This window comes from Balearica regulorum, chromosome 20, assembly GCF_011004875.1.
Source record: "Balearica regulorum gibbericeps isolate bBalReg1 chromosome 20, bBalReg1.pri, whole genome shotgun sequence".
Lineage (NCBI taxonomy): Eukaryota > Metazoa > Chordata > Aves > Gruiformes > Gruidae > Balearica > Balearica regulorum.
Genome location: NC_046203.1, coordinates 8,939,439 through 8,964,946, shown reverse-complemented (window position 1 = coordinate 8,964,946; position 25,508 = coordinate 8,939,439). Strand labels below are relative to the sequence as shown.

Below are 25,508 nucleotides of genomic sequence, written 5' to 3'. Positions count from 1 at the left end.
GGCACTTAAACAGCAAATTCAGATCACACGGCCACTTTAGGAAGTGATTAATATATTGTCTCTCGCTGACAGGTGGGAGAAATGTAGCACAAGACACTGAAATCACCTGCTTACAGGCGTGCGGCAAGCCAGGGGCAGAGCAGCACGCCTGAACTATGCGAAGGCATGGACAGACCCCCTGCTCCGGCTGGGGCAGCGCCAGCTGTGTCCAGATGTTGGCACCACCCAAACTGCATCCCCGTCCTCCCAGCAGCGCTGGCGGGAGGGACTGTGGGAGCACTGCTCACCCACCCCCCCCCACCCCAGGGGCTCTCTGGCCCCGTGAGCCCTCTGGACCCTGCCGGGAGCATCGGATCCGTGGGATCCCCAACACCAACCGCCACCCCGAGCTGTACGCAGGCTCAGTCCCTCTCCTGCCACAGACGGTTGTGAGTTGATAACTCCAGACCAGCACATAGCAAGAAAAAATTCAGATCCTGGATCAACTACTTCAGGCAAGTCACCTTTTGGTGCCTCCATTATTTAACATTATTTCCTTCGCTCCACCTTGTGCATCCAGCCTGCATCTCCCCGAGGTAGAAACCCCCTCCCTTGGTGCCCAGCAGCACTCGGCACCGTGCTTTCGAGCACTGCGCTCCCCCAACCCTGCAGCCCGCCTCTCCGGGCCCTGGCAATGCCACCCCAACCCCTGGGAGCAGGCTGCGGCTCTCCATCCCCCCGGCACTGCCGCTCCCCCTCTCCAGGCCACCTCCGCCGTGCCCGGCTGAAGGACTCAGATGCCTGCAGCACGCGGTGGCCATGCTGCTCCCGATAGGTACCTTTCATGTTTAATTCAGAGGCTAGTTTAGTTAATCTATTTTTTAATAATTCATCCCTTCCATCTTAATTTTGGTAGTTGTTGAAAATCCCTAATAAAACATTTAGGGGCTCTTTTACCGAAGCAATGGCATGATTTACTTGACAGAATCCAGTCTTTGATGTCCTGTCTTAATTCCCTCCCTCCCACCGTGCCTCAATCCTGTTTATCGCTGTGCCGGAGGTAAGAGGTTCTTGTCGAGTTTTGTAGTGCTTAGACGCTTGGTCAGCGTTAATAATTCAGCTGCCCCACACAGCTCGGACAAATCATGTACCACACCAGCCTCCTCCTTTATCCACGGCTCCCTCGGCCACCGCGGATCTGGGCAGTGGCGGGGAGCTGTGCGGAGGGACCAGGCGGAGCATCCCGACCGACGTCAGGTTGGAAGCATGAGCAAAATATCGCAGGTGCCAACTACATTGTTGAAAGAATATACACCCTTTTACGGCACTTATATTTCATTCTCTACTGCCGGAATGAAGAAACACGCTGGGTTTTTGCATCCGTAATTGGGGAAGAACAGATGGTGGAGGCACAGTTGGAAGTAATACGGCCATTAAAATAATCTATACGGCTTGTAATTCTCCAACGTGAGAAAGAGAAGGGCCTGCCTTCGCCCGAATGCCCGGCCGGTCACCCAGCTGCAGTATGGGTGGGAACATTTTTGGGGGGATGTTGAGGTATTTCAGAACATTGTTCCTGGGATATTGAGGTGCTTTGGTGGGTTTGATGGGTTTTAGTGTTTCCCTTCTCCCGGGATTCTCCTCTTGAAGTGACGTGAGGAGCCAAGAGCTGAACCAGAGCCGCTTCACCTGGGGATTTATCTGACTCCCGCCTGCCAGGCAGGGCACGTTCCCCCCCAGATACCCCAGCTGAAGCAGCTCCTAGCTCTACATCTGTCTTAATGGTATAAAAAGAGGAGCAGAAAGTCCCAAGCACTTCAGGCAGAGGTTGGGGTGTCTCTGCGGTTAACTTTTAAATTTTAAACGGGGGTGACGGGAAAAAGCATTACACAAAAAAAACCCCCATTGATTCATGAAAACTTCTCAGGGGAAGGCACAGGCTTTGCCATCACCTCTATCGCTTAAAATCTCGAGAGCAAGAAAATATAAAATCAGAGCAAGAAAACTGCCCAGAAGAGCCCAGACATTAGCCAATATATGGAACTTTATGTCCTTGCTCTGCATGATTCAGGCCACGGTTTCAGAGACCTTTGCGCCCTCCAAACATCCCAACCTCCACATTGTTTGGTACCTCTTGACGGGTGTGGGTTTTTCTCCGGGATTTGGTTACTGCTTGGTGTCGGTTTGGTTTTCCACATGAAGGTGTTATGGAAAAGGTTCTACTTCATCAGTATAAAAATGGAGAAAACATCTCAAACCTCAAAAAAAACCACACTGGAAGGAGTAATCCTTTCCCACTCAGACCCAGGAGCCAGCATCCCCATCCTGATTTACAGGGCAGAGAAGGAAAGGGAATCGCAGCAGCACCCCCTGACCAGGAACCCGGGCACCGTGCTTCCCACAAACACCTCCCCGGGCTGGACATAATGATTTTCTCAGCCAAAAACCTCTCCGTTGGGCTTAAAACCTTCCCTGCAATCCCATAAGCAAGTACCTCCCCAAATCCTTACCCTCCGCCCTGAACACACGGGAGCCAGCAGGATGTTACCTTGACAGCTGGCTTTGCTTTATGGAGCTGTAAATATATTTTTTAATAGGCTGGCGGCAAGAAAGATGTGTTTTCAGGCTCGACAACATCCAAAATTAACTGCGATTCATTTCAAAAGGGGTGAAGGGGTGGAGGAAGGGGGAACGCGAGCCTGAAACCCACAGAATATAAAAGCCTTGAAAACAACTGCCAAAAAGCCCCTGCACAGCTGCCTTCTGGCTCTCGGAAAGAGATTAAAAACCCGAGCAGCATCAGGCTGCAGCAGACGTCACGGAGGCCACCCTGGGCCATGCTCATGCTCAGATAAGACTCGTACTTATTATTATTTTCCCAGAGCCGACCCAACCTTCGCCAACGCACAGCTCTGCCCTGCTCCTCGCGTCACCCGGCACAACGAGTTCATCCGAACCGAGGAGAGGACGTGCAAGATGCCGGTGCCTGGGGTGATCGGGGGCTCCCCTCACACGGTCCCCGGACACCTCGGAGGGATCCTGCCATGAACGACAGCATCTCGTCCTCCCTCGTGTGCCAGAGCATTAAGCTTGACGTGCCTTCGTTAGCCCTGGCGCTGCTCTCCGACGCCTAATTTGACTAACCCTTTAGTGACTAATTTAATTACCCCGGCCCACAAACTGACAGACAGCTGTTAAAAATGGTTATTGCATTATTAATACGCTCCAGTAATTTCCCATTAAAACTATACTGTTAATAATTTTTTTCCCTGTATTTCTTCCCTCTTAATTAGTCTATTTAAAACTTTGAAGGAATATTCTCTTTATGGTAAATGGGAGCGTTGAGCAAATTACATTTTTGATTGAATACTTCTGTGATAGGCCAGCAAATAAGACCGTTGAGTTGTTAATTATTGTCAGAGTTTCACACGATGCCTGCTAATGAGGCAGTCAATCTTCTCTGCCATTCCTAGAATATTAATGGGGGCCTTTGGTATTGATTTTGTCACCAGGAGAAGGCAGGAACCCCTCCTTCTCGAGTGGCTCCGGGGAGGCCGGGGGGGGCTCTGCACTGGGAGGGGACACGGAGGGAACCAGAGACCTTTGGGATGGGCTGAGCCAAGGAGGGCTTGAAGCTGGTTAAAGCTCAGGATGCTCTTGGGTGTGCCAAGGGGGGCTTGCGCAGCTCACGGACCCAGCGGGGAGATGGCACACCCCCACGGGGACAACCCCATCCACAGGCATTGATGCACAACAGCCGCACGCTGGCAGGACAGGCGGCTGGTCCCTGTCCCCTCTCTCTATGTCTGCCTGTTGACTCTGAAGTCTATCAGATACATCCTTTATCTTTCTGTGATGAGAGAATTTGTATTTTTTTTTTTAAGGAAATGGAAATACCTGATCCATCTGGACTTCAACAGATAACTTGATAGAGTGATGCAGGGAAATCATTAGCAAAGCGACCAAGGATAAGGATTGACATGAAACTGCGAGGTGGCTTAGAGACCGTACAGAAGTTGTGCTGGTAGATGCGACAGGGAGCTATCGGTACCATCTCTCCAGCCCTCTGGGGATTGATCCTATCTGATACTTGCACTAGTGCTCTCATCGGAGGATGGAAGAGTTTGTCAGCAAAGTCTACCAGAGTCAAAGTCCTAGGCCTGGCATAGTCTTCCAGCCAGGCTCCCCTCGCCCAGCTCAGAGAGCAAGAGCAAGGCTTGTGAGGCCGTGCCCGGTGCAATCCCCAATGCCAAAGCCACCTCCCTGCAAACAGAGTCTTGGCCAAGCCAGAGGTAGTCCTACTAAAAAAAATCCTGATTTTATAACAGGGGAACTGAGACAAAGAGAGAGGCAGCAGCCCAGGAGGTGTTTGGGTCTGTGACCGATGTCCCAGCTGTCCCCTTAATGCCATCTACCCTGGGCAGGCAGGGAGCTGCACTTCTCGCATGCACACCCATGCGATTAAAAGACGATGCACATATCCCTGCTTCAGCCCCAAAAAGCAAGGATGAGCACACAGAAACCGTTCCACTTGAGTCATGGAGGTTGTCCAAGTGGCACAGCCCCCTCGCACAACCGTGTCCTCCTCTGCCTTCTGCAGCCACAACATCTCCTGCAAGACAAACCAGCCCTTCCCACAGCGGCAGCATTTCTACTGCTGCAGGTGAAAATCTCTCGCTGCGAGAAGCGCGGGGCAGACACCGGCACGCTGCGTGGCCGTGCTGGCGTGCGTGGCAGGAGGAACCACAGCAGCTCCTGGCCGCGTGGGAGCTGTGGCAGGGGACGTGGGACGGACTTTGCCGGGACGCTGTGGCGCCAAGTCGGAGCAGAGACACAGATTTCCTAAACAGGTCACCTGGCACTCGGCGCTGGGTTTTATTTCTCGAGGAAGCGCCTGCGTGGGCACCTGACCCAGGATCAATGCTGCACGCAGAGACGCCGTGCTGGCCCTGCAGACCAACTCAGCTCCCGCTAAACTGCTCGAGCCTTCCCAGCCCGAACCTCTCCCAGCCCCTGGGAAAGCCAGGAGAGACCAGATGAACCTTGCAAAGCTCAGAAAACCCGTCACAGCAGGTGACGCGCTGACATAGGTCAGACTGTCACAGCTGCCGTGGAGAGGCCAGAGCTTAGGGACTTCACTCCAGCTGCCTGCTGCAGCTACTCCAGTGGGGCTTTGCACAGCCAAACCCACACGCTCCCCCAAAATGAGATTATTTGGGGCTATTCTGAGAACACCCTCCATCTGCCTGACCGGGTGCTGCAGGGAAAGGCGGGGGGGTTGGAGCGTCTGTGGGGATGCTCCCAACTCTGCACGCCCCGTCATCCACACAGCTGGAATGACACCAAGGGACACCGATGGAGGACATCAGCCTCTGCAGGAACAGCCGCCCAGCCACGCTGGAAGCGGTGGTGGGGTCAGGCCCACCATCCCCACAGCAAAGGGACGGCAAAGCCGCTGCCGCCTCCCCACCTCTGCCCACAACCTGAGCACACACGGCGTTCTCCGAGCAGGCTGCCAAAATACCGGGGAGCCAGACATTTAGCAGGACATCTGTTCGTGCTCCCTTAAATCCCTGCAAAGCCCCAGCTGATGAATCCAAAAGGCACACAACAACCGGGCTTCTCCCTGAACCGCTCACCAGATTTGCGCTCAATCCCAACTGTTTCTTGGCCCCTTTCAAGGCCGGGCAAGGAGACGGCAGGAATTTCGCTGGTTTCTTTTCCACCATGGAGCTGGGCGGCAGATGAGCATGGCTGCTCCCCAAATACAGGCAGTGTCCGGTGCCCGCTCAGTCACCCCTGCTGCGTCTGAGCCCATCTGCTGCCCACTGGGGCTTTATAAGCAAGCCAGGCACCACTTTTACTGTAATTAAGTTTTTCAGACTAAAAACTCCCCCCTTTTTTTTTTCTTTTTATAAACCAGGCTTCAATAAAAGAGGAGGTTTCAGTTTATAATAAATTGCCTGTGATGCACCATATCCCAGTTTTACCAGGAAAGGTAATTCTCCTTGAGCTCCAAATGAGGTGCCATGAAAAGCCCTTCAGGTCAACGGCAGCCATTCTTGAGTCTCCACCTCTATCAATATCATGTATCAGCTATGGCCGGGCACAAACTATGGCATTCACCTCCCCAAAAAACATCACACTGGTCTGACAAGTCAAACTAACACAAACCCAGGAGGGCTCATCCTCCTGGACCCAGCTCCCACCAGCCACGTGGGAGGGTGGGAAGGGCAAGCTCAGGTTTGCCCATGGTCACATCAGCTAGGGATGATCTGCTCCGACCTTAAGTCCTTGAGAAGCTCCTGTAAGGGAGAGAAGAAGTCAGGTCTTGTAACACACCTAGCGCTGGCTTCTTGGCTCAAATAAGCTGAGTATGACATCCTGCCTCCTCTGGGTCTCCTTTCCCACTGGGAGATGCAGGATGATAACTGGAACCACCAAAATCTCCCTGCAGGAACAGGGAACATGAGCCACCTATTCAGCAAGGGCAAGAACTAAGGAATCCTGGAACAGTCCATCCATAATAATAGTCTTGGCTTGCAACTACTTGGAGCAGGTCTAAGAGGGCTCATTTTAGCTGTCAGTAAAACAATAACGTCCCTCGGACCCAAACAGAAGCCAACTACCAACTTACAGGTAAAATGTCACCACGAAGACCGGCTGCGGGCGGGAGGCGAGCAGAAACCCACAGCTTCCCTGAAGGAATGCGCTGCCACGAAACAAGAGGTTCCACCAGTTAACACCTACCAAGCCCCTACGCAGGGGCCTTGGGCACGGCCGGGCCGCGAGCCGGGTCGGCAGCCGCTACAGATGCTTGTGGGCAACAGGCAGCGGTGCCCAGCCTGCCGGCCCCGCTGGCACTGGGTCTCTGCAGACACCATCGCCCGCGAAAACAGCCTCAAGCTTAAAGGTCATGCTTCAAAATAAGGGTAGGCTTTGAGTTAATAAAGGGTTAATGGCAGATTATGGGCTGTCAGCACAGGCACATGGGGAATAAAAGGGGGGCTGAGATGAAGAGCCTTGGGGCGGGTTAACTCCATCCCTTCCCGCAGGGTTTCAGGGCATCCCCCTGGCGAGGTGGTGCAGAATAGCTGCTCCATGGCATTTACTTCGCAGAAGAGCCCTAACACACGTCAGGGACCTGTTACACATATAGATCCTGTCTGGTATGGATTCACCCCTTGGACTCTATGGGTCAAGGAGCCCTTCATTGAACCACCCACAACTTTATCATTAACCCCAAGCTGTGTCCGGCTCCAGAGGACCCACATTTCAGAGCCAACATCTCCAGCTCTGGCCCATCCGTGTTTGATACGCACTGATTAAAAAAAAAAAAAAAAAAAAAAAAGGAGATGTGGACTGAACTGAATAAAGAGACTTCTCACTGCAAAAGCTCAGTGCATATTTACACAGTATCCTGCCTTAATTCTCAGCTTCTTCATTTATGTCACTTTAAGCCCTCCGCAGTAGCAGGGAAGTATTAGCCGGTGTTTAATTGTGTGCTGCTGGGTTCAGCACGGCTCCCGACGAGCTGCTGCTGGGAGAGAGCCCTGCAGCGGGGCTGGGGCAGGGCTGGGGTGGACATGGCGAGGTGGTGACGGGGGACAGCCCGCGGCAGAGCCACCAGCCGGGAGGGTGAGCGCCGTCTGTGCGGCATCAGGGGATGCCAGCCCGGCCTGAGCCAGTTTTGCCTTATGTATAAGGCAACTGTCATCCAGAGGGACCTGGACAGGCTGGAGAGGTGGGCCCGTGTGAACCACATGGAGTTCAACAAGACCAAGGGCAAGGTCCTGCACGTGGGCTGGGGCAATCCCAAGCACAGCTCCAGGCTGAGTGGAGAATGGATGGAGAGCAGCCCTGAGGAGAAGGACTTGGGGGCGCTGGGGGACGAGAAGCTCAACATGACCCAGCAATGTGCACTCATAGCCCAGAAAGCCAACCGTGTCCTGGGCTGCATCAAAAGAAGTGTGACCAGCAGGTCGAGGGAGGGGATTCTGCCCCTCTGCTCTGCTCTGGTGAGACCCCACCTGCAGTGCTGCGTCCAGCTCGGGGGTCTCCAGGACAAGAAGGACATGGAGCTGTTGGACTGAGGCCAGAGGAGGCCACGGAGATGATGCAAGGGCTGGAGCACCTCTGCTATGGAGACAGGCTGAGAGAGTTGGGGTAGTTCAGCCTGGAGAAGAGAAGGCTGTGGGGAGACCTTAGAGCCCCTTACGGTCCCTAAAGGGGCTACAGAAAAGCTGGAGAGGGACTGGTGCCAAGGGCAGGGAGTGACAGGCCAAGGGGAATGGCCTGAAGCTGCAGGAGGGGAGATGGAGATGGGATCTGAGGCAGAAATCCTTCCCGGTGAGGATGCTGAGGCCCTGGCACAGGGTGCCCAGAGAAGCTGTGGCTGCCCCTGGCTCCCTGGCAGTGTTGAAGGCCAGGTTGGATGGGGCTTTGGGCAACCTGGGCTAGTGGAGGGTGTCCCTGCCCATGGCAGGGGGGTGGAACTAGATGATCTTTGAGATCCTTTGAAACAAAAAAACCCAAAATCCCCCCAAAAAACAACATTGCCCGGCACTGAATGACCTGGCTATGTGATGCCTGAGACAAATCTCTACATGCAACGCCCAGACCTCCTGTTTGCAGGAGACACAAATACATTCCCCCCCGCAAAACCCATCCAGCCGTAGTGCCAACACACCTGAACGTGCCCTAGATGCAACTGGGGGCTCTTCACCCACCCCCCCCACATGCCTCCCCTCCGAAGCCTGCACAATACCAGCCGCTTTCATTTCCTCGGGTGGAGGAGAAACATGCGCTAGATGAATTATATACCGACTGCGTGGTCCATCAACACCCTCATCCCCATCCCTTCCTCCCAGAGCTCTGTTCCCTGGCTCCACTCCGGCCACTGCCAGCACTGCTCAGCCCCGACGGAGCCCGGCCCCAAGCGCGGCGCAGCCTGCGGCATGGCGCGGGTCCCCAACTGCACCCATCTGTGTTATGATAAAAGGCACTTGGTTGCAGCCAATAGCACCTCATTATATCAAAAACACCGCAGGAAATGTCTAGAGCTGAATTGATTATGGCACAGTAATTCTTCAGGCAGTGAAAGCAGGGCAATTCCCAAGATGGGATTATTTTTTTGCAAGGTTTCACCTAATTTTCTTCTTTTTTTTTTTTTTTTCCCCCTGCTTGCTCATCAGCCCTCCTTCCAAACCTCTCCAGCTTTGCACTGCTCTTTGATTTATTCCCTCAAAAAAATACTCTGCACTCCAGCATAGCGCCCAGGAAAGCACCACCACTCACCGCACCTCAGGGCTTTAAACATGTAGCAGCAGGAAAAAGTCAAGAAAGCTTTTGCTTTTCACTGTGTAGCCTGTAGCCAGATTTGAGGAGAATGGAGAAAGACCTGACAGGTGCTTGCAAACATCTAAATCAGAAAAGGAGAAGCTGAGTAAGCAGCAAATAAACAGGCAAAAAGGGGCAACAACGCGAAACCTGGGCAAAGCGGAGGCAAAGGGCAGACGATTTGCAGCTGACGCACGGTCTGGTCCAGCTGCGGTCCCACTGGCCAGCTGCGGCAAAGCACGGAAAGGTTTTCTGAGCCACCATCCCCTGCTCTGTGCAACACTGATGCTGTCTCTAAACCATGCACTGAGCCTTTCGGTCCTTCTAACCTCATTTTGAGCTGCTTTTGCTCCTTTGCCTGCAGGTCAGGGGGACAGGCAGAGCCTGCAGAGCATCTCCCCTGCATCCAGAAACTGCCTGGAATGAGAAGGACCAGCGCAGTACCGGCAAAGTTACTCTGAGCTGCCTGGGAAGGCATTTTCCCCTAATAAATCACCCTGAGAGCCGGGGTGACGTCCTGGAGCAGAGTAAATCCCTCGAGAGCAGCAGCCGTGGGCAAGGGGCACCATACCGAGTCCACCGGAGCCGATGGAAACATCACCCCGGCCTCAGATGCTCAGGAGCAGGAGCTGAAACTAATGAACTTCATTTGTCTTCAAAGAGCGCGGCCGTCCCAGTTCACCGGCTGCGACTGCGGCTGCCCTCGTGCCCGGCCCCGGCTGCCCACACTGCCAGGTTCGGCGGCTGCAGTGCCTGCACGGTCGCCGCCTCCCTGGGGTGAAAGCTGAACGGGAGCTTTCCCCCTCGGTTTTGTCTGGTTTGCACAGAGCTGCCTTCCCTCATCCCTCCACAGCAAGAGCGATGTTCCTCTGCAGCAACGCGTGCATCCCCCGCTTCCCTTCAGCAATTAAAACACCCCCATAAAAATAAACCCAGGGGTCCGTCTTCTGCAAGAGTCCTTTCCGAGCCTGCAAGGAACGGTGTCTTCTCACGGTGCCCTTAAAGCAGGACAAAGCTCCCGTGTTCGTGTCCACCTCTGTTCCCATCGTCTCCGCTGGGATGACTTCTCCTCCTGTCGCAGGTCCCTGGCGCGCTCCCAGGAACGTTTCGGCTCGGCTGACTTTTATTAGTTTTGTCCTTTGGATGAAATGATCCAACGGTAGTTACGGGACATAAAAACGAGAAAGGAGGAGCAGGCACGGTCTGCATCGGGCGAGTTTCAGGCAACTGAAATCTCATCAGAAGTGGCTGGTGGGTGGTGCCAGCTCTTTCCACTAAGCTGCATGAAGAAATAGCTGAAGAACAGGTATTAACCTTTTCCCAATGTCACTGCCCCACCCGGGACCGTCCCCTGCAGTGACACAGCTAAGCTGAAGGACAGCTGCACATCCGGACAGGACCGGGGCCATCGTCCCACCCCACCCTGGAGCATGTCGGGGCCTTAGGGACAACGTTTGCTGAGGACAGCCCTGGGTGAGAGGACTCAGAGCATCCTTCCCCAGGTGCTCGGGAAATCCTGTCCCTCCTGCCGCTGCCACTGTCCTCGTTCCTCCACTGTCCCTCTCCTGTCCCCAGCAACCCACGAGCGCGGCTCCAAGCCCCAGCTCACTGCCCGGGTAGCTGCACGCTGGCGGCTGGCACCAGGTGAAGGCGATGTGGGTCAGCTCGCTCTGAAATGGGACGGGGCAGAGCCGACCCCAAAACTCTGCACTTGCTGGAGCTCGACTACCTGCACTACAAACTGTCCCCACAGCGCTGCGTCCATCCCCAGCAACCTGACCCGTTCCAAAAATCACTGCAGCTCCCTCCCCAGCACTGGGGAGGAGGAAGAGGAGGAGGAGGAGGAGGAGGCGAGATGTTCCCTGTCCCAAGCCTGGCACGGTTCCCCACCCTCCCAGCATCATGCTGCCATGCAGCCACCTCTGTCTGGGCCAGGGGCTGAACTGTCTGAGCCCTCTCCCGCCTGCAAACCTTCTAGTCCCCTTCACAGGCAGGAGATGCACACAAAGGTAATAAAACTCAGATGGGAGGAAAAAAAAATGTAATTCATGAAAAATAGTACAGACAGGCTGTATAAACAGAGAGGCCATGGGGCTGCACTTTGAACAGGCAGCTACAAAGCATTGCTTCAGCTGATGTTCAACAGAAAGCAAAGGCAGGGACATAAAAACAAATAACACCATCAAACAGGAATGGGAGAACTCCTTTCACTGAAGAAACACAAGGTCTGATTTTGCCACCTTGCATCACCTTTTCTGCTAAGCACACACATCAGCACATGGTTTAGAGCCCCTGCCTCCCCCTCCAAACCCTTTACTCGCTGCTTGTCTCAACGTGGTGGTCTCTCCACCACGGATCCTGCTCCGCCACGGATCCTGCTCCACCACGGATCCTGCTCCAGGCAGCTGGACGGACAGACACGCAGCTACCTGTAGCAGATCTGGCGTGAGGAGTGGCTGCAGAGGCCAATGCCAAACCCTACTCTGAGAAGGGAGATCCCAGATATATGAAAAGGAATCATTCTGGGTGTGAGACAGCATTTACATATTTGGCGGCTGTTGGAGTTTTTTAATTGTCTCAATAAATATATAAACAAAATCTGTTCACTTGTTGGGTTGTTTTTCCCTCCTGGGCTCTGCGGCTCCATGGACGAGAGGAACAGCAATCGCTCAGCTGCCAAACTTGTAGCTGTTGCTGTTGCTCCCTACGATGGATTTGCCTACGAGCCAGGTCCAAATTTACATCCACTATCCCTAAGGCCTTCCATCATCTTCTGCGCAGTTTTATCGTCCAGCCATCAAGACCTCAAAAATGCAGTGGGTTAGCACGAAGGACCGCAGCACGAGAGAGAATTAAGCTCAGCATTACCATAGCAGGAACTATTAAAAGCCGCTGAAGAGGGAGGGCTGAAGTGTTCCTCTGCTTCTGGGCATGAAAGATCACCCACGGCTGGAGATGGACCAGGAGGAGACAGGCTGAGGGTGGTGAGGACCCTGCACCCTGCCTCCTCCTGCACCCTGCCTCCCAGAGGTGCTGGGTGACCCACGTTTCAATTCTGACCTACCCTAGATACTCCCCGGGTGATTTCAGCTTGAGTTTTGGGGTTTTTTCCCCCCTTTCCTCTCTATCCCTATTTCCCTGTCTCACCACTCCTGTACTTCCTCTCACATTGCTGCTCACACCCTTCGGTGGCTGCCGCAAGGTTACGTCTCCATTTAGTCACCCCGGAGCCAAGTGAGACGTACCTGACTCTTCTAACCTGCTCTCATAAATCAAAGCAGGAGGCAGGGAGCAGGAAAAATCCGGGTAAGCAGCCAGGATGATGCAAAGTTGACAGATGCAGGGCAGGGGCTGGTGGCTGCCTCTCTGTAAAGCATCTGTCCCTTCCCTCCCGAGGATGAGGCCAAAGGCTGCCTTTATCCCCGTGCTAAGCACCGCAAGCTGCTTCCCCAGCACTTTTTGCGAGACGACAGCGTGTTGGGGTGATAAGAGACCCAGGCCAGAGCTTTGGGGACGTTATCTGCGGGAATGACGGTGTCTCCGTGATGTGCACGGTAATGAATTGCCCTCTTTGCAGAAATGAGTAAGTTGTGCCTGGTGATGCAATGATCAATTTGCTCCATCATGTGAAGCCGTCCATTCATCACGGGCACCTGCTGAGAGCCGCTCACGGCTGCTTTCTTGACACCAACGGCGCAAGAGCCTCTGCAGGCAGCTCCCAGCGGTCCCTGCTGACAAACTGCCCAAAAACAGGGCTTCCCCTCTGCCCCCACCTCCTGGCTGAGGGTCCCTCCAGCATCGAGCACCCAGAAATCACAGCCTGCTCTGCTCCAGGAGGGCAGCAGACAGAAAAAGGGGGGGGAAAAGACCAAGTTCCCACAGCATCTTCTGCACCAAATGGCAAGGATGCTCTCTGCCTGCTGCTGCCTGTACCCTGTCAGCACGCTGCCCACAGGGACCGGCCCAGCCCGCCTCCTGAGCCTCAGTGATGCTCACCTGCAGCAGCACCCATTTGCCGGTGCTCCTGCAGATAAGGCACAAGTTATGGGGCAGATGAGCTCTGCTGCTGCTGCGACACCGTGGCCACGGCAAAGCTGTTTCCCCTCTCCTGGCCCAGATTCCCTCTGCCTTTCTCATCCACTGTGCTCTTCATCCTCCTCTGCTCCCGGGGACCCTCACACCACAGCGGTTGGCACCGACCTGCAAAATCACGAGTGCCCAAACCACTGCAAAACCCCTGCAAAAGTTCACTGCCAAAGCCCTGGGAGCCTGGGGCAGCGGTGGTGTCGCGAGGGCACGGCAGGGATGAGCTGGGGAAAGCCACAGGCAGGGAGCAAAATCCCAGCTCCTGTTCTCGACACGAGACAGGACACATGCGGGCGCAGAGCTGGGGAGCAGCTCTCTGCCACTGAGAGAACCGAAAATAAAATAACAAACAAACAAAAAAAAAAAATCCAGTTGATTGTACTTTGGCGAAGAATTCAGAGAGCAAAGGGGCTCAGTTGGGAGCAAAACGAAGATGAATCGACAGCAAGTTCAAGAGAATTCATTCTGCTGCTGAACACTTGTCTCTCCGTCAGGACATCTCAAAGGCTTGTCAAGCGAAGGCAAGGCTTTTATTTGTTTCTATGGTTGCCATAACGATAGAGCTATATGTCATGTCAGGTGGCAGCTGAGGCTTGTGCCTCTGATTTATGGCCGCTCATCAGAAATTATCAACTTTTCTGCAGAGCGGGTGGCACGGTGAACCAGGACCACCGGGCATTTGCCAGTGCCGTGCTCTGCCCCCCAGGTTATCTCCCCTCTTGGTCCCCTGAGCCGGCTGTGCCCCAAGGGATGTCTTTATTACCCCCTGCATGGAGGCTTTTATTACCTCCCGCAGGGATGCTCGGTGCTGGCAGTGGCAGGACCTGGGTGCGGGTCCTCCCCATGAGCTGCCGCCGGGGCAGAGCAACACATGCTGCGCAATTCTAGTGATTGCTGGTCCCACAGGACAAGCGGTACCTCTTAAAGGGACAAATAAGAGACGACAAGGTGTCCAGGGAAGGCCAGCGGAAGGATTAAGCACCTAACAGTAATTTGTTTAAAAAACCCCTGGACTAATGCGTTTACCACCAGGTTATGGGAGGAATACAGGTAAGAGAGAGGCACGGGAGCAATGGGGAGAGGGACACAAAGAGGGGTCTTCAGAACAAGCGAGACAAGGTGGGACTGGGATGTATTTCTTGCCCTGGCAGGGGATGCGCAGCTGGGGCAGCCTGCCCAGCCCGGGACCTGGCCTCCAGCCCAAGCCAGAGGCTTCCCAGCACGGGGAGAGCCCCGCAGCGGTGCTGGCCAACCTCATATGAACAAAGACATCACCATTAGTGTGGCTGCCACGATCCCAGATGTGTGACCGACGCGATCATTGTGTGGAGAATCAGACTCCGGGGTCAAGGAGGGGATGCTCAGTATGGTTACTGATGAATTATACATACAAGTTTCATTAACTCTGAGCACCCTCGTGCTTAATTTATGATGCACAGCCCTAAAACCTCCACTATCGAGTTCTGCATACAAAGTCCTGTCCCCACTCACGCCCCAGCACACGTGGGAGCATCCTTGGGGGGATGTTTGCACCTAGACCCTTGGCTCCCGTCTGGAGGAAGTTTCTCTAATGATTTGGCTGCAGCAGCGGGAGGAGGTTTGGGCCCTTCGTTCCCATCCGCCAAAGCACTGCGCACAGCTTGTTGCACCGCTCCGTGGTGGAACACACGGAGAACAGCATCCCTCCGGAGAAGCAGCAGGGAATCAGCATTTCTCCAGAGAGCTGCTGGAAGGCAGAGCCCCACCTGTCCCTTCCGCAGTCGCAAGCATCTTCATAAAAACACAAAGCCACGTTTGAACCTTTAACCCTCGGAGCTGTAAAGACTTCATCACTTGTTTTCTCCAAACCAGGCTTTCTGCAATTTCCCTCCATTAAACTCTTCAAGACAAGCGACCCCGGAGCAGAAAGGTGTTAGTCTAATGAAAGGTCTGGAGGAATGCAGCATGCTCGTTATTAAAGACACAGAAGAAATCCAGGACCGAGCTACCACCGCAGCATTACAGGACGGCAAACAGGGCACTCCAGGAGCCAAGACGTGGCCATGCTGCAGCTGGTGTAATACAGCCCAGGAGCTGCCCCTCGGCGCAGGGACGTGACCATACGAGGGCTCAAGCGCTGCAGGACCACCCGCAGGAGGGGTGGCAGTGCCACCGCGGTCCCACCCCGTGCAGAGGGATGGCTGCGTGTGAACACCTACACAAGGGACAGCACACGTTCACCTCCGATGGTAGGTCTGACATTACGGGTCATCATCCGGACACGTGAACCACCAAACCCGCTGCGTTACTGCTCCCTCGAGAAGCTACCAACACCTGTCTCAGTCCAGAGGGACAAAGCAAAGAGGGTGAAAGATAAACAGCTCTAAAAGTACCTTTTTCATTGCGTGAAAGCATCCAAGAACCTCAGAGGAGGTTCTCAGAGACAGGCCAACGCGATGTCCATGAGCACCAACACAGCAACGTCCCAGCTCAGCGACAGCAGTGGACCTCAGCAGCCCAAGCGTTACCTCCTCCGCACCACCACGCTCCGCTCAGGCAGTAGCACCTTGGTTTGCACCCACCCCAGGGTGCTCGGGACCCTAAGCTAGCAGCCTGATCCCCCGTTTGAGAAGTGTTTAAGTTCTAATGCAGAAATAATAGATCACTTTTTGGTTTTCACTGTATCTGTGAAACCTTCCATAATTCAACATCAAATATTTATTATTACATTTATTAAAGTTTTAATAATTTAGCATCTCCTGTATGTAAGATACAAGCGCCGTGAACTCGTCTCCCTTATTCTGCCTGGGCCACTCCAATATTTATACCTGGAATTCTTAGTTCGGGTTCCATTTACGAGGGGAGCCGGCAGCAGCCTCCGTGCCAGAAGTTCCCCTCCTCCTGCCTGACATTGATCCATCCTGAGACTCTTCCATGAGGATGAGTGCCTGGAGACAATTACTGCACTAGAGCAGAAAGCAAGCTTCCTCGCCTCTACTTTTGCTAAGGTACTTTTATCAAAGATTTGAGGAGGCAAGAAATCACGTTCTCCTGGCATTTTGGCTTGGAAAATGTTAACACACAACCAGGCGACCCTTCACCTTCTCCAATGAAAAGCAGTAGTCTTCTGCAGACAAGAAAAAACAGCGCTCCTAAGAGAACCAAATTGTGATACGTATGTACCATCAGTCTCTTTTTGCAGGAAAGAGAACAAGCACTAATTAGCAACAAAACCACACTTGGAAGTAAGGACCTTTTGGATGCCAGTTCTGGCTCTGTCATAGGTTTTGTAGGTACCTGCTCCAACCATAGACCTGCCAAGACTCCTGAGGATGGGACAGAAGAACGGAAATCCACTGTCCCATTGCTCTAGGAAAAGAAAAGACCAAAGGGGCTGGGGGACATAAGGATCCTGCTAGTGCCCAGGAAGATGATTCGCAACACAGACAAGAATTTGGAGGTCAGGAAATTGTGTCTTGAGTCAACGGGAGCAGGCAGCGAGAAGGAACGAGGGATGGATGGATCACGGAGTCTCCCTGGCACCCAACGGTCACATGCTCAATCTTAATTTGATGGGGGAGAGGGGAATACAAGCCAAATACCTTCGGAATTAAACCCTTGTAGTTTACAGTTAAACCCTTGTAACCCAGGCAGAAGAGGACAATCACCACCATCACTCTCCTCCGAGGCAGAGGATGCTGCTCCTTTTCCAGCTGGGGCACAGACAACCATTTTGACTGGTTCCTTTCCCAAGGGACCCCCCTTTGCCCACCCTCAGCCCGTTCTCCCAGGAAACAGCCTCTCCTTCCACCAGAGCAATTCTCCTCCTGCAATGCCCTCTTAGGTCCCACTTCTGAACTGGAAGTTCCAATGACATCTGGTTAAAACACAAGCTAGTCAAAACTGGGGAGGTGGAGAAATACCCAGGCATTTACTGAACTCGAGCAAGGGAGAAAAAAATATCTCTAGTTGTATAATAATTGGACAAGCAACATGGCCTTTCACCGAGGTCTGACCTTGGCCCTTCATGAGCACCACAGCAGACTATCAAGGGCTGCGCAGATGTGATATACGTACGAGTTTCTGAAAGGTGATAGCACCTCCATACTAGTAAATGCATCAGTCCAAGCTACGCAATTTAAAGTTAGATTTAAGCTACGTTAAAATTGCCTTGCCACAGGTTCATACCAATTTACCTCACTGGACTGGGAGACTTCAGAGTTATATACACAGGTCATGCCTAAACCCATCAGGACCAAAACAGCCTGGAGACCTATCACATCGGATTTCTTATTGGAAGAAAATGAATCAAACTTATCACCATAGAAATTACTGCATCCTCGGTAACAATTTAAAGAGCAGTGTAGTCACTCAAGCATGAGGAAAATGAGAAATCTGCTTCCTACCTGACATCTGCCGGATCTTCCGTCACCAGAACATCTGTCTTGCAGCTGGCAAGAGGATTGATGGAAAGCTCCATGGGGGGCACCACGAAGCTCTTACTGACGGGCAGCCACAAACCTTGGCCCAAACTATAGGTGGACCTGGAATAAGGAGAAATGTGTCATACAGGAACAGAGTGTCCACAGAACGGTGGCCCTCTGTTGCACCTGACCACTTGGAAATCAGAGTGGTGGTGGCACCATGGGATAAGTTAATCATTTGGTCTTGTCCTGAAAGCCAAACATCAGCAAATGAGAGAGGAATAGCTAGAGATGTGACAGGGAGAACATGGGTATCGTCAAGCTCCTCTTTTTAGTCCAGGGAGACTTTACGCGTGCACCATCCTGAGACACGTTCAGCCGAGGGGACAAGAGGGAAACCCTTCCTCATCTGCAGAACAAATCTTTCAGGTTTGTCAAAGGCAAACAACACTCGTGTCCCCCCAGCCAGCCCAACACAGAGCTGGGAGTGACCAAGAAGTAGCATCTCCTGGAATGTCCTCACCGGCACTCCCCTCCCAAATGTCCAAGCTGAACACCCCTCTGACTCACCTGAGTATCTTCTCGGGTGCCTGCTCTCCTGTGACCAAGTCGTATCCCCGCTCAAGTGTCGTGTAGGGCCACGGCCTGGGGGGGCAGAGAGGGGAAGAGCAGCTGTGGCACATCACTCGGTAGGGAAAGCGGCACATCACTCGGTAGGGAAAGCGGCACAGCCTGGTCACGGGTCTTTGGTGCCGGCGATGGCCGGTGGGGAGGAGACCAGACCCCTCACCAGCGTGGGAGCCAGGACAGAGCGAGGGCACCATCATACGGGGGTCAGCCCCACTCACCCTTCGCTGTGTCCCCAGTCGCTGCGCACACACAAGTGGCGATGGACAGGGTCCGGGGCGTAGCCTTCGTGGCAGCTGCACTCTCCTAAAAGAGAAGGGGGGAAGATGAGACCTCTCTGCCCCAGAGGCACATCAGCGACCACAGCGTTGGGCTCTCTTTCCCTGTTGCCCTTCTCTGCTCGTTCACAGCCATTCCTGATCCTCAACGTGAGTCTGGAGCACTTTGGACTCTTCTGAAACCTCCATGAGATGCAGAGGAAGAGATGAGGAGATGTGGAAAGCTGCAAGAAACCTGTAGCTCTTCTGGAGAGGGTTCTGTGATGTAGCACCCACAGTAGCTGGGGATGGGATTCCATGACGCAAAAGGCCTGTCCCTCAACCTGTGTTCCTGTGCAGCCCTGCAGCTCCCCCAGCTCAGCAAACCTCTGCCTGATGACCTCCAGGAACAGTTCACGTTCCCTACAGAGACATGCCCGCACGGATCCAGCCCCTGCCCTGGTCCTGCTGAGCACCGCCCGCACCCCCGGCAGAGGGGCTGCTCTGGGGCCAGCAGTTCACTCCTCAGTGGGGATCACAACCTCGCTTGAGAGCCGGCATCCCCCTCCATGCACCCCCTGGGTGGGGGACGCTCCCAACCCATCCTGGCCACATCCCCTTCCCACCTCTGCTCCCGACACCTTGCATGGCGATGGGACGGCAGAATCTCCTGCAGCCCAAACTCCTGCAGGAGGATGCAGAAACCCCCAACCTCCATCTTCTGCAGGCAGTGCCCATGCTGTGCCCCCGTCCCACGGCTATGGGGCTCTCGGCCCCACTGCCCCCCTGTTCCCCTTCACTCTCTGGGTCCTGGCTCACCCTGTTACGTCCTTTTGACAGCAGGAGAAGACATTTCCCACACCAGAAACCTGACCGTGCTTGGTAGAAATTGATTCCATGTTTGGTAGAAATACATAACCCGGAGCAAGAAACAGCAAAATCAAAAGATTAATTGGATTTGCACGTGGAGTTTCTGTTACAAGCTCCTGCCGATGGTGGTTTTTTTTCCCCCCCCCCCCTCCCCTCCTCTCCCCATTGCGCCTGACGGCTGAGCTGTAAACACCGGCAGAGGTGGGAACGGGCTCTGGGGGAGCAGGGGAGGATGCTGGGGGGGTACCCCCATCATGGCAATAATGCAGACTGGCAGGTACCCGTGTGCTCATCGGGATCCTAAGCAAGTTCTTAAAATGCCTCGCAGGGATTATAGTAAAGAGCTTTATTGTCAGGAGGGAGCGAGATGGGGGTTCAACTGCTGAGATTTTGGAGGAAGAGCCGCCTGGAAAGAGGGAGGCGGCAAAAAAAGAAAAGAGAGGGGAAAAAAAGAAGGAGACAGCTAATGATGTGCTAAAATGCAACAGCACCTTCATGAAATATTCACTGCCTTAAACACGTCTAATATTAAAGATTAAATGTCCTGGGATTTGTCCTAGTGACTTCGAAGCACTGATTTATGATCTGTCAAAAGCTGCTAACCTCATGATTCATAACGGGAGCGGCAGGAACATTGCTCCTCCAAAGGGGAGGAGTTGGGAGAGATACGGCAGCACTAGCCCCGTCTCCAGCTCAGCCATGCCCGGAGGCTGGGGAGGTCTCGTTGCAAGAAAACGCGGGTTCTAATGGCTCCATCAGTGATTTGGAAAAAAAAAAGAAAAGTTATTTTTTCCTTGGGTGCTTAGTACGCAAGTTTCCCCAGCCGCGCCGCGGATCATTAATTCCTGGCGCTTATTACATAACAAATATATGCTCTGCAAATGAGAGACATCTCAAAGTGCTTGCGAAGCAGAGCTGGGAGACTTGGGGCACCGGCTCGTGCTCAGCTCCTGCCACAGAAATTAGAGCAAGTAGGGAAAAATCCACCTACAGAGGCTGGCATCAGCCAGCTTGAACATCTCCCTCCTTATCGACGGCCGGAGGTGCCGGGACGGTGAACCCCTGTCCCGCTATGCAGGACGGTTTATTTTGTCCACCGGTTTGTTTGCTGCTCCGTCAGTTCGGCATTGGACGGAGAAACTCTATCAACCTGCAGAAATATTGATTTTATCGACTCCAGCCCCGGAGTTTGAACAGCTACAGCCGGCGCTGGAGGCTTTATTGGGAGGTTTATTGGGAGGTTTATTTCAGCAGGCGAGAGGGCAAACGGCAGCGCCGGCTGGGGACGAGATCCAGGGCGGCAGGGAGGTGGGACGCCGGGAAAAGCCACCCAGGGCACGGAGACCACAGGTACCCGCCCCTCGCCAGCGTTCCCCGGGGAGATCTGCACGCTTCTGGCAGTTTCAGAAATTGGACAGGAATTCTCCCAGCACGGGAGCAGCTGAGCGTTGCAGTCTGCTGGAGGAGCGGGGACTCCATCTCCGTGGGCCAGATGGTTTAGGATCTATTTCTGCGTCTAGAACCACCACCAGGCAATTAGTGGGGTTTCCAAAAAACCTCAGCAGAACCTGCTGTGCTCCTACGGGTTTTCATGAGCTTTTGCTCTCTCCCCATCAGCATCCACCCTCCTTCTTTGGCTCCCTGAGTTACCCTGTTATTTTCTGTCTGTCCTCACCCTCCCCAGGCACGATGCTGAGCCAGGGAGGATGCTGAGCCAGCCAGACTAATCCCCACGGACAGAGAAACACCCGGTAAAGTCCCCAGAGTGGCAGGAAAGGGGTTCCCGTGCCTCCAACTCCTCTTTAGGGTAAGTGTATTTTCTAAAAAGCAGATTTCAACATATCATTAAAAAACCCCAAACCAGCAAAAGCCAAAACGACGCTCTTGTTCAGAGCCAATTCGCGCGTGCTTCCGAGATGAGTGAAGCTATCCGCTCAGCATTGCTCGCACTAAGTGAGGATTCAACCTGAGCTTAAAGCCGGAGTCGACCAAAATAACCAAGTTTGACAAATAACCGCACCTGAAGCCGGATGCAATTTCCACAGGTCCTGCACACGCCTCCGCGCAGCGTTTGGCTGCTGCGGGAGGACAAATGAATCAGGATCTACAAACCGCTGTGACAAGCATCCTATTTCCACAGCCACCAACCCACACCCTGCCCATGGTAAAAACACAGGCATGCGCGGTCCTTCCTCTTCCTTCGGATTCATAACCCACGAATCGCGTTGTATAATCCACGGCAAATTTTGAACTGCTATAGCGAAAGCAAGGATCATTGCTCATTCAGCTCTGGAGGTCCCATGTTATATTTCCGGTGTGTTATTTAAGAAAACTCCAGGGAGGAGGGGAACACCTCTGCCACTGCAGAGAGAAGGTGTATAAACTGGGAAATGCAACATGGCAGCTCTAGCAAGAGGCTCAGAAAATATGTTATTCATGGGACACGCACAGCTACGTGGAAGGGCGAGGGCAGAGCTGGGGCCGTGGGCACACGGCAGCACCCACAGCACTGCTCTCCATCCTCCCCTGCTCCCCTCTCCCCACTTACACAGAATCTCATCAAAGACCGCGCTGCCACGACTAATTACAGGCGACACGGACTCTCTGTGCTGGTTTCTGCTCAGGGAGGGTGAACCTGAACCTCTGAACCAGCAGGACACATCCCTGAACACCGCAGGCACGTCTCACCTGCAGGCTCCCTCCATCCTGGTGGAGGCTGGTGGAAGAGGCCGCTGCAGCTCAAAGTGCCGCCCAGTGCCACGTGAAACAAGGCAAGGGGCAGCTGTGCCGGCGGGAGCGGGGAGCCCAGCCTGTGACCTGGAGAAGGGGCCGTGCAGCTCGAGCTCCCCTCGGCCCCACGACGTTGCATCGCTCCTGCCCTCAGCTGGGAAAGGACAAGGAGCTGGAGCCTGACCTGGAGGAACAGGGCAAGCTAAGGACACATCGACCTGGATTCCACATGCAGCTTTCATGAGCTTTCTCTGCTCGTTTCCGAGCAAAGGGCTTCTCGTATTGCCCACGCTTCACACCGGCTTTAGTGCTGGAGCTGCAGAAGGGCAGGGCTGGAGCAGTCTGCAGCCATCGTTAGCATCATTAGCATCCATGGCTTTTGGCTCAGGGTTGGCCCACGCTGAGGCTCGCTCATGCCTGAAGGAAACGAATCTAATGCGAGTCACATCCGAGCTCATCACCTCCAGTGGCACAGGCATGGTGCAAAAACAAGTACGTGAAGGAAAACGGCCCTCCGGCCTCTGCTGCATCTCGACCAGCACAGCTGGAGGCTTTAGCTCTCCTTTTTTTTTTTTTTCTTCTTTTAAGAGCTAAGCTGGAAGTTGCAGAACTATTCTTCCATTTTGCTCACCACATCGTGCTGCTGCTCCTCCCGAAAGGGGAAACGGGGTCCTGTGTTGCATCCGTACCCTCCCTGGCCGTACCCACGCTCTGCCTGGGGAGCAGCAGAGCAGGACAGCGGGATGAACCGCCAGTGTGCCGGGGTAATCCCGTTAGCTTTGTTAGGGAAAGAGGCGATCCGCGGTGATAACGCTGCAAGATGCCCCCTAACGCACCCACCCAGCGTGCAGCACAAAGCTGAGGCTCCCGCAGCCCCTGTGCTCCCGGGGAAGCTGCTCTGTGCTGTCACTGGCATTTTTATTTAAGGAGCCGGAGGGGCTTTGGCGGGGGGGGGGGTGGGGGGCGCAAACCCGTGGCTTGTCAACCCTCATCTGGCGCTGCCGGTGTCCGCGATTCTCTTCTCCACGGCAGCACCTTCACCCCCGGTGTTTGCCTCATCCCGGAGGGACGTCCTGCTGTGCCGGGGCCGTGGTCCTGCCGCACCAGCACAGTCCTGGGCAAAGTCCCAACCCAGCTGGGGTGGCAGCTTGTCCCCGGAGGCTGCAGGGCTACAACCACGTGCCCCTCGACATGCGGGAGCATTGCACGTACACGCTCACGCCTGCTTCGGGGCTGCCTCTCCCACCCCGAGAGATGCGCAACCTGGCCCCAGCTTCTCAGGTCAGCCCCCAAGGGCAGACCCTCCTCTCTGGGGACAGGCACCAGGGGACACGGCTGCCCCAGCAGAGCACCCTCGGTGCCAGCGAGCTGCAGCACCCCTTGCCCAGCCACCCTCAGCTCCGCAGCCCAGCCGGGTCATCCTCTCCAGAGTCCCGGCACAGCTGTCCCTCCACCACCACCTCTTGCTTCTCCTCCTTCCACCCACCGTGGCACAGGAGGAGAAAGGGTCCGCAGAGGGAGGCGGGCGCCAGGAGGCAAGCCGAGGCCGAGCATTTTTCAGCGAACAGAGGCGGCCGTTGAGCGCGGCGGCTGCCCGCCCTGCCAGCCCTGACTGCACCAGTGTTCGCTGCGGGGCCGCAGCACAAAGCCCCTCTCTTCTGGACGAGCACAGAGCCATCTCCAGGGTTACCAGCCTGCTCCGAGGCGGGAGGACTGGAGGGTCCCCCCTCCTTCCCTGCTGCAGGATGCAAAGCTTTTACCCCATCAGCAGCTCAAGCTGCATGGCCCGAATCCCCTCGCCAGGAGCAAAGGCAGCCGCAAACAGCATCTCCTGCCCGGGTGCTGCTGTTCCAGCCACCAGCTCGGTGCTCGGCGAGGGCCACGTCCCCTCGTCACCACTGCCCGCAGTGGGGCCACCACCCGGGAGCCCCTGCCAGGGCAGAGGGGACCTGGGTGCTCCCACACCGGGCTCACGGGCTGCCTCCTGCCACCATGCGGGACACTCCGTGCTGCCCCCAGCTCTGCTGTCCCCCAGCATGTCCCCTCCAAGGTTGTGGCAATGCTCAGGACCCCCGGCAGCAGCCCTGAGCACCAGCTGTGTGGCACAAGCCACCAACAGATCAGCACAAGTCATCCCATCCCTCCAACGGCCATGGCCACCAACCTCCCATAATGAAGCTGTCGAGCCCTCAGAGTCTTGTCCAGGTCCGGAGGAAGCACTGCATTGATTTATCCTTTGCGAAAGGTTCCTGAGCTCCTGGCAGAGAAACGACCTCTTCATCCAGCATCCATAGAAAGTTCGATGAGGCCGAATCCAACCTTGTGTCCCTCAGCCACCCACATGCTCTGTCCCAGCAGAGAGCAGAGCACCCCGGACCCTCAGCGCAAGAGGAGGCTGCAGGGTTCCCTCCAGGACACAGCGTGGTCCGACGGTCCTCGCCGCCATCTCTGAACCACGTGCGATGCTCGCTGCCTTGGCCCGTCTCCCTCCCTGCCTGCAGCAACCGCTGTGCAGGCAGATCTGGCTGCACCCCCCATCCCACCCTAGAGCTGCGATAACCCCCGGGCAGGTGCCACAGGCTCCCCAGAGCAACGCCCTCCTTGCTGCCAGCCCTCCTGCCGAGGGATGATTACTCTACCAGGGAAATGCAAACCCTGGGAACCGCACAAGAGATCTCAGCCACCACGTCCACCCACAGACGGGAGTTTCTCTGCTTGCAGTCTGCCCTAAATAAAAACAATAAACCACCGAACGATCTGCGAGCAGCACTCCCCGCACCGACCTCAAAGGTGCGAGCACAGCGTCTCACGGCTGCTGGGGTGCCCGGTGCAGCTCCCTGGGGACGAACAGCTCCCAGCGGGTGCGATGACAACGGTGAGCTCACCAGGGACAGGGCAAGACACACGTTTGCACAAGGGCTGGAGCCAGGGTTTCCTAGTACGGACAGAGGTACGGATGAGAGGACAGTTAAAAACCACCCGCAACAAACCGCTTCCTTAAAGAGCTCGCTGCACTCCTGTGGGATGGCAAAGTGAGGGCCTCTTTCGAGAAGGAGATTTGGAGAAAATTAAACACGGGTAAGGATGAAAAAGGGTCTTAAGAGTTCATTAAATCCCCAACTTCAATAAGCAAGTGTTGTGTCCTCAGAGAGCTGCTGCTCGAGTCGGGCTCAGCCCCTGGCCGAGGCTGTGGCTCCTCCAACCGTTGTGGCAGCAC

At 54.8% G+C, this 25,508-nt stretch overlaps 1 protein-coding gene across 2 annotated transcripts in view; it reads right to left on the bottom strand.

Moving 5' to 3' along the window:
* The window catches only part of ASTN2 (astrotactin 2), a 357,282-nt gene that overhangs the window by 180,754 nt on the left and 151,020 nt on the right, over positions 1 to 25,508 (bottom strand). For both annotated transcript variants that reach the window (XM_075772822.1, XM_075772823.1), the window contains 3 exons: positions 18,656 to 18,740; positions 18,378 to 18,452; positions 17,790 to 17,927 (listed from right to left, as the gene is read on the bottom strand). In XM_075772822.1, the coding sequence (XP_075628937.1) occupies positions 17,790 to 17,927; positions 18,378 to 18,452; positions 18,656 to 18,740 (298 nt within the window). The remainder of the gene's footprint in view (positions 1 to 17,789; positions 17,928 to 18,377; positions 18,453 to 18,655; positions 18,741 to 25,508) is intronic.